General features: G+C 40.8%; 1 protein-coding gene across 2 annotated transcripts in view; it reads left to right on the forward strand.

Moving 5' to 3' along the window:
• GJA5 (gap junction protein alpha 5) overlaps positions 1-3,933 on the forward strand; it is a 35,329-nt gene extending 31,396 nt beyond the window's left edge. For both annotated transcript variants that reach the window (XM_069090176.1, XM_069090175.1), the window contains one exon: positions 1-3,933. This exon is cut by the window's left edge and continues 1,084 nt beyond it. In XM_069090176.1, coding sequence (XP_068946277.1) covers positions 1-31 — 31 coding nt within the window. In that variant the 3' untranslated portion in view covers positions 32-3,933.
• Positions 3,934-9,522: the final 5,589 nt, after the last annotated feature.

Genomic DNA, 9,522 nt, shown 5'->3' on the forward strand with positions numbered 1-9,522 from the left:
GGCTGGGTGTGGGGATGTATGTCCATGTTGAGCCTAGGCGTTAGGTAGGGGTCCTCGGTTTCCTCTCCTTGCTGCCCTGCTGGATTGTTTTTTGAGAACTCTGTTCATAATAACCTTGCTCCTTTCTCCAGAAATGGGGCCGCAGAGAGGAAGAGGAGAAGCTGGACACCATACCTGTAGTTCTTGTGGGGGCCATAAAAGGAGCTCCCTCCTTATCTTCACACACACTGAAGGTACACAGTAAGGATATTTCAAGAGGCCTGAAGTGGGGGCAGATTGGGGCTGGGGAGTGATTGTGGGATGAAATACTTTGCAAACCATTCAGGGTTCCTAGATTTTGATTGATGCCACCATACAAAGGGCGTGCTGTTTGCCCACTTTGCCAAGAATGCTGAAGAAGGGCCAAAGTAGACTTCAGAAGCTCGGCCCCCTCATCCCCATGCTTACCACAACTTTAAAAGTACCACCTTGGCAAGTCTTGGTGAAATGTCTGGCCCCACTGAGTTTTTAAAGTTTTCTCAGCCTTATTTGTTCCCAGTGAGGTTGGCCTGTGAGATACAGGGAGAGCTCATGTAGATCCCAGTTAATGGCATGAACCTGGGCAGTTTTGATCAGCCATATTTCCCAAGGTGTTGTCTCACCAAGGCTGCTCCTTTGGGCAGAGGTTAGGAAGCCCACATATTGTCTTGGTGCATCCCTTTCCTCTTCCTGACTTAAAAACAGGCTCTTGGACCCTTAATCTTGACCAACAGCTTCATTTTTGCGAGTGCCTCCAGACCAATGGCTGACTTTGTGATGTTGGAAGGAAATACTCACTTCGTTATTTTGTCTAACCAGGCATATGTTCTTTTTATCAGTGTGCCTGCCCCTGAACGAGTTTACCAGGCAAATTGACTTTACTTGAATCTTTGAAATCACCCATGTTACAACTTTCTTTGCATCTCAATCAGTTGTTAGAAACTGTTCTTTCTTCTCCCTACTCTGGGCTGCTTCCCATGCCCCATCCTCCCCTAGAACCGAAGGTCATGTCAATAGGAATCCATGAGGGAACTATAGAACCCCCACCAGTGACCCTTCTTTGGGCTACTGATCACCAGGGGTGCATCTCCACATCTTTATGAAAAATATTCCAAAGGGGCATCATACTTCTCAGAGATAGATTGCTATGAACCAAAAAGGGAGGTTGGCAGGAGGTGGGGGGTTGGTGGTGAGGGATGGGGGAGACACACTGAAAAGATCCACTCTGCATCCTTCATCTTATTTCTCCTGAAGACTTTCAAGTTGGTACCCAAGGAAGGTACCAGACCACCAGCTCTGTGGAAGCATCCAGGTCTGTGATCTTCCTGAAGAGATTTGGTTTGAGGACAGCAGTAACAAGGCTTTCCTGTACTCCTGTTGGAAGGGGCCATGACTAGGGATATGGAAATTCTGTTCTTTCTCCTGAAGCAACTACTTATTAGATCCATTTTGGTCTATAAGAAGAGGTCCCCTTGGAGCTGCACAGATCTGCCTCCTTAGGCCATCCCTTGGGGTGGTCACCAAACCAGATGGAGGAGGAGTCTCAAAACTGAACACTGGGATTAAGAGAGGAAAGGCACCCTCTGCTTTCCTGCCTTCCTCTTCCTCGCAGTGACCCCCCCCCCCACTCCTGCTATGTTTTTAGCCTAAGTGTCTAAGTGGGTTGCATAAGTGAGGTAGGGTCAAAAGACAGGGCTTATGAGCCTAACCAAATAAAGAAAGAGCTTGTCATTTCTGGCTTCAAATGCAACTCTTAGGTGTTACAATTCCTCTTTATCTCTTGATGCTCTTTTGATTTGGGGAGTTTCTTCTCTTTCTGTTCCTGGTTTTATGAATTGTTTATTCTTTATTTAGAAATTCTGTGAGGTTTCTCCTTAGTAGAGTTGTTGTTTTGATTTGTTTTTAGCAAGGAGAAAGACATTGATTTATGTATTTGTTCTAATAAAAGCTGATCTGACATTCTTTTCTTTTTTTTGCTTTTTGGAGGGGGGAAGACAGGGTAATTGGGGTTAAGTAACTTGCCGAAGGTCACACAGCTAGTAAGTGTTAAGCGTCTGAGGTCAGATTTGAACTCAGGTCCTGCTGACTCCAGGGCCGGTGCTCTATTCACTGTGCCACCTAGCTGCCCTGATCTGACATTTTTTTTTTCTGTTTGTCCCTTCAATAATGGACTCCTAGGGAAAGGGTAAGGGGGTAAGGGGCAGAAGAAGAGCACATGAACTTCTGTCTTAATTGGTTGCTAAGTTCCTAGTGAGCACCCACCATGGGCTCAGAAATCCTGCCAGAAGCTAGGTGGATACAGAGGACTAAGAAGTACTTTTGGCCCTCAGAGATCTAGGGGTTAGAGAGAAATCACATAAACATGGAATCATTTGAGAACAACAAAGTGCTAAACTGGCTTACCAACTCTAGCTTTGAAGGGAATTCAAAGAAGAATGAGCTCAGTATGAGACCGAGAAACTGAAAAAGGCTTCAAGGAAGCAAACTTGAAAGATGAAGTTGGGATTTCCATTGGGCAGGTGGAAAAAAAAGAGGGAGAGGTATTTCAGATGAGGGGATGGCATGAACAAAGTCTTAGAGGCAGGATTGTTGTTCGTCCGTTCTAAATGACAGACAAGTCACTTAACCTCTCAAGCTTTAGCTTCCCCATCTGTAAAAAAGAGATTGATGATTTATATAACACCTACTATGTGCCTTGTTGTTATTCATCCTTAGTTCTTGAAGAGGACCGGTGACATCAGGAGGGTGATGTCTTGACTTGCACATGAATTGGATTTACTCGAGGCAGAGCTGTGCAAAGCCATCAGCCTCACTCTCTTCTGTTTTAGAGGATTGAAGAGAAGTCCTGATTAGTCAACAATCATTTAACGAGCACCTACTATGTGTCAGCCAGTGTGCTGAGTACTAGGGTAACAAAGAAAGGTAAAAACAGCCCCAGTCCTTGAGAAGTTCACAGGCTAATGGGGGAGACAGCATGCAAACAAATGGAATAGAAATGGGATAAATTGGGGAGAATATCAAAGTGAAGGCACTAGCTTTCAGGGAGACAGAGAAAGACTTTTTTAAGAATGTGGGATTTTAGGTGAGACTTGAAGGAAACCAGAGAAGCCAGGAGGAGAAGATAAAAACGGAGAGAATTCTAGGCATGAAGGACAGCCAATCAAAATGCCCAGAGTGGGGAGATGGAGTGTCTTGTGTGAGGAGCAGAAAGGAGACCAATGTCATTGGATTGCAGGGTATGTTTAGGGGAGTATGTTACAACAAGACTGAAAAATTAGGAGTCCAGTTTATAAAGGGCTTTAAAATCCAAACAGAGGATTTTATATTTGATTTCAAGGTGATAGGGAATCAATGGAGTTTATTGAATAGAGGGCAGAGTGACATGGCAGTCCTATGCTTTAGGAAGTTCACTGTGAGGGCTCTATGGAGTATGGAGTATGGATGGACTGGGGTGGAGAGAGAGAAGACAGGAAGACCGCCCCAAAGGCGACTGCGATAGTTCAGGCTTATGGACATACACCAGGGTGGTAGCAGTGTCAGAGGAGAGAAGCAGGCCTATTTGAGAGATGTTTTGAAGAGAGACTTGATAGGACCAGCAACAGAACGGATAGAGGTATTGAGAAGAGTTGAAGATAACACCTAGGTTGTGAGCCTGGATAATTGGGAGAATGGTAGTGCAGAAAGAATGTGTCAAGGAAAATAAAGTTGAATAGATACCCTCACTCTTTAAATGCTTAGCATAGAATCTTGTACACAGTAGGTGCTTAATAAGGATTTAATTGATTTATTAAAAACCAAGGCTTGGTTTATTGTTTTGTTAATTGTCTGGTCTCCTCACTCTTTAGATGTTTAGTATAGAATCTTGTACATGGTAGGTGTTTAATAAATTTTTATTAATTGATTTATTAAAAATAAGGACTTGATTTATTGTTTTGTTAATTGTCTAGACTTAAGAAAATGACAAAGAAATTGTTCATAATGTGATTACACTCAAAGGTATGCCTTGTGTACTTTTTTTTTCTGGGAGATCTAGTTGTTAAATATTTACCAACACACACCTGAAGGGGACTCATGTACATTCACAGAAAGCAAGAAGGGATTAAATAAAATGAGGAAGATTGAAGGGGTGTGTCAAGTTCCTAGGAGAGGTGTGAGTATGGGATCATGGACATAAGTGGGGCAATTAGCCCCAAGAAGAAATATGGAGCAAAGGCAATGGGAAGTCAAAATAGAAACGTGTCTTACATATGGAGTATGGTAGATGACAGAATTCATGGTAAAGAGTTTCCATTTTCCCCCCCAGCAAAAAAGGAAGTAAAGTCATACGTTGGGGCAGCGAGGCAAGGGATTGGGAAGACAAAAGGAATATGAAGAGGGTGGAATGATCATTCAGAGATTATAATAGAGAATCAGGAGGGGTATTGGGTAGAGAGACTGGAGGTCATGGGAAGAGCAAAGACTGGGTTAAGGAGTGAAATAGAGGGAAAGATGGAAGGATAGCACATTAGGATAATTTATTAAGGGCCTACTATGTACCAGGCACTCTGCTAAACCCTAGCGATACAAAAAAAAAGCAAAAAACAGACTCTGCCCTCAAGATACAGACACTCTAATGGGTCAGACAATCCACTCCCTGGTGAGGAAATTCCATAGCCTTGCTTGGTAAGATCCCAACGTTTCCTAGTCTTAGACTCATAAGATGCCCATGCAGAACCTGAGACATCATCTAGTCCAACAACCTCATTTTGCAAATGAGGAAACCAAACTATCATCCTATTCTCTTCTGTTTCACTGCCAAATTCTTAGGAAAAAAAGTTTGTTTATTTCCACTGTTTCACTAAACTTCTCAACTCTATAATCTAATCATTGGTCCTAGGGCAATGGGGTTATTTGGCCTCTCTGGTGTTTCACTGCTTGGATATGGGTGATCCTGTACATAGGGGTGTTACTTGAAGCTAGAAAGAGAGTCACATCCCTAGAAGTTCAGCCAGTTCCTAACTAGTGCTAGGATTATCAGAGGGTCTTTATATCAGGTTCTTACATTTTACATTACATTGCCAGTATCATGGTTATTTTTCTTGGTTAGTGTCATTCTCCCATGGAAATAATAATAAGGAAGATAGTGGTCATTGAGGATTGGGGGAAATTTTCCAGGAAGTTGGAGGTGGCTGAGGAGCAGGGAGGGAATGGTCTGGGCTGACTTGCCCTAGTGACTCCTCCAAATGGGTGACCCAGTTTAACTTTACATTCTTTTCTAACTCACATGGATCTAAACAGCTGACTGGGAGTTCTCTGAATATACCTCCAAGTCCTGACAGATGCTAAGCTTGGCTCCTGAAGGTCTTTTATCCCTTTCAGCTGGCCTACCATCCCCCTACCTGACCCTTGACGCCACAATAGGGTAGTCCTATGAAGATCAGATATGACAAGTCTGGTTCTAAAAACAGAAATTCAAGGAATCTGTAAAATGAATGACTCTTACTTGCTCAGAATTCAGACCTGGTAATAGGAAAACATCACTTCTGATTACTTCTTAGCAATTCAACACAAGCCAACTATGAAGGGTTGCCCCAGGAAAATTTCTGAAGCGTGTCCTCTGGTGCTTCCAGCTGGACCTTTGTGCCACCTTTAGTCCAGAGATTCTTAACTTTTTTTGTATCATGTACCTTTTGGTGAATCCTTCTCAGAATAATCTTTTTAAAGACATAAAATGTGTAGGATTACAAAAGAAACCAATTATGATGAAATACAGCTATTGAAATATTTTTTAAAAAAATAAGGTAATGGACTCTAGGTTATGAATTCCTATTTTTGACCTTGGTTGTGACTCTTTTCTACCCTCAGGCATCCCACCCACTTCCTGACCTCTCTAGTCTCCCCCTAATCAAAGCTAGCACCCAGGAGAGGATGTGGTCGGAATGTATTCCCTCCTCTCCTACAAATCAGAATCCTTAAGTTTCCTCTAGAGTTCAGCTCTGGGGGTAGCAAGGTCAAACCCGAGAATGATCATTCATTAGGTCCAGGAGAAATCAGTCAGTTGCCTCTATTCTGCAGGTGAGATCCTTTAAATAGGAAATAAAAACTTAGTGGGAAGAACCAGGTACCAAAGAGCTGCCTTGGACACAACTCAAAGAGAGAAACTTCAATATGGCTTTTTATCAATGTCAGAAAACTCTGTTCACCATGACATGTGAGTATTCATTTTATGATACATCACAATGCATTTGCCACAATACAGGCTCCAGATCTCATGTTGATAGCAACCCACAGGGCATCTGATTTTAAAATGCAGAGGGAACTACTTTGTCCCAGTTCTATTAGGCGGTGATCCGAAAAGGGAGTCAAGATTTTGAAGCAGGAAGGCATATGAGGGAAAGGGCTGATATGATGCAGATGGGCTCTGGGAAAGACAGTAACTGCCATCGAGGCCTCATGGCCACTGGTGATATGTACTAATTAATGTACAATGAAAGGGGAGGGGGGAAACTAAGCTACAGAAAAAGGTAGAACCAGCCTTAATAAATGGTTAATGAATTCCTTCATTAGAAAAGAACAGGAGAGAGAGTAATAGGCCAAGGGACAAGGTAAGACTTTCAGGGACCCTGAGCTGTCGAGAATTCCAGAAAGAGGAAAGAGGTGACTGCAAAAACTACTTTTAAAAGATTTAAACACTGGCTCCTTACAGATCTTAAAACCTATTTGGGGCACCGTCTGTACTGATTAATGCTCTAACCCCCTATTCTCCCCTCTTGGATCTCTTCCTCTATAACCAACCCATATTGATCACATGACAAAGAGGGTAAAAAGGGGACAATTTACTTAAAATAGTGTAAATAACAGAAAACTATATTAATAAGAATAGCTAGCAGTTATACAGTGCTTTAAGGTTTGCAAAGTACTTTGTGAATTGCTTTCAACTCTGTTTTACAGAAGAGGAAACTGAGATAAACAGAGATTAAGTAATTTGCACCAAAGACAGAACTTTTAAGAGTCTAGGATAGGATTCAAACTTAGGTCTTTGTAACTTCCAAATTCAACTCTCTATGCCGTATGCCATCTAGCTCCCTCACATAAAAGAGCAAATACCTCTAATACCTGGGGCCCAGACTAAACTAATTCCCAACCCTCAGAAATAAAAGGTTATAAGCAGAAGTATGCTGGAGCATGCTCAAACTTGCTTCCAAGTGCTGAGTGTCATATTTTCAGTGTGAGCATGTATACCTTGGAAATCAGCAAATTACATACATGTGTACATGTATGTGTGTACATATGTGTATATGCATACACAAATATATATGCACATGTGTGTTTATACGTGTGTGTGTAAATTCTATATCGTATATTATTGCCTAGGCATCACAGTTCATTCGGCATTGGACCTGGAGTTCAATACCTTGCATATATGTATGTTTGCATATAATGTGCGTACATGTATGCATACATATGTTTGTATATATACATGTGAAAGAGGGCTAGAACATAGGATATAAGGATAGGAAGGGACCCAAGAGATTATCTAGATTAACTTCTTCATTTTACAAATGAGTAAACTGAGGTCCACAGAGGTTAACTTATCAAATCAGCATTGCCACCTGAGCTATGGTTGTGCCAAGAAATATAAGGAACCAGAGGAGGGAGCTATTAGGAAAGAGCAGCAAGCATGGAATCCTAATTTTCAAAGATTTATTAGCTTGTAAGAATCTTAATTATGAAACCCTTAATCAAGAGTCTGTCAATTAAGCTTCATTAATCTCATAGCTATACTCATACACACAGAGATTCATTCATATTCCTATTCCCTTTCATTCATATGTTCACACATGTACCTAGTCAATAGTTTCTAGACTGATGGGGGTTGAAGGGTGGTCACTTAGTTTCCTGTTTCCCCATCTGTAAAAAGAGGATAATAAAAGCACCCACCTCACAAGAATGTTATTAGGATCAAAGGACATAATGTATTTAATGTGTTTTGAAAATTTGAAAGTGTTATATAAATATCAGCTATCACCATCATCAATATTTCATGGAGAAACAGAGGAATTGTCTGATAAGCAGTACATGGAATCTTCAGAAAAGAATTCCGATTTACAGGATTGTTCTCTTCTCAAAAGGTCCAGTGAGCTTTGCTCAAAAGGTCCTTTGTGTCATGCTGACATCTTGTCCGATAATTCTGGGAAGACTCAACTTTATTCGTCCAGTTCTTCAACCATGACATCCTGGGCAACTTCCCCTTTGTTTTCAAACATCCCCGCTGTGCTCCTGGATTCAGATCCAGTCTTAGGTACTTACTAGTTGTGTGATCCTGGGCAAGTCACTAACCCTTTTTAAACCTAAGTTTCCTCCTCTATAAGATGAAGGAGCCAAACTTCATGAGCTATAAGGTCCTTTCCAGCTCTGACTCAATAGTCCTATGATCTCATGCTCCTTATTGTCTTGGAAGTTTCCAGGTGTCCTTACAGTGACAGGCTGATCTTCAGCAACCATTTTGGACAATCATGAATGCTTATTCTAGTTATACCTTCCACAGGGCTTAAGAATGTTCACAACTGATCCAGCTGTTTTGGAGAGCAATCTGGAATTATGCCCAAAGAGTTATGAAACTGCCTATACCCTTTGACCTAGCAATACCACTACTAAATCTATTTCCAAAGATGATTAGGGAAAAAGGAAAAGAATCTAGATGTTCTAAATGTTTATAGCAGTTCTCATTGTGTTAGCAAAGAACTGGAAATTGTGAGGATGTCCATCAATTGGAGAATGGATGAACAAGTTGTGGTGTATGATTGTGACGGAAGACTACTGCACTATAAGAAATTATGAGCTCAATGATCTTAGAAAATCATGGAAAGATCTGCATGAAATAATGAAGAATGAAATGAGTAGAACCAAGAGAACGCTGTATACAGTAATGGCAATATTGTTTTAAGAAAGTTAATGGGTTATTTTGACTATTATAAATGATCAAATTAACTATGGAGAACTTATGAAGAAAGATGCTATCTGCATCCAAAGAACTGATAAATAGAAGTGTGCTTAGAACAATTTTACACATGTGTGTGCACACATATGTATACATACATGCATATATACACACATGCACACACATCTATTTGTGCTCTATGGTAGCCATCTCTAGGGTGGAGAGGAGGGGAGGGAAGAAAAAAAAGCAATTCATATGATAATTTTGTTGTATATATTTGAAAGGAAGCATAGTAGATTTGCAGTTTTATGTGTAATCATCTTTTATATTGTATCATGTCACGGAAATGCTTGTTCTATTTCATAAATTAAAAATAAAAGAAAAAAAGCATATTCACATAATTTTATCTTTAAAAGAATTAATTCAACTCAACAAGCATTTTAAGGCATCTATATTCAATTCGGTTACATATAAAATTTAATTAAGACACAATTCCTTTCTCCAATAGAACTTGTGATTCCCATCTCCAAGCCTTTGCATAGACTGTGTCCCATCCCTGAAACACTCTCCTTCTTCCCCACTTG

Source organism: Petaurus breviceps, unplaced genomic scaffold (assembly GCF_028583685.1).
Source record: "Petaurus breviceps papuanus isolate PSGF00001 unplaced genomic scaffold, PetGlider_PUasm1.0 186, whole genome shotgun sequence".
Classification (NCBI taxonomy): domain Eukaryota; kingdom Metazoa; phylum Chordata; class Mammalia; order Diprotodontia; family Petauridae; genus Petaurus; species Petaurus breviceps.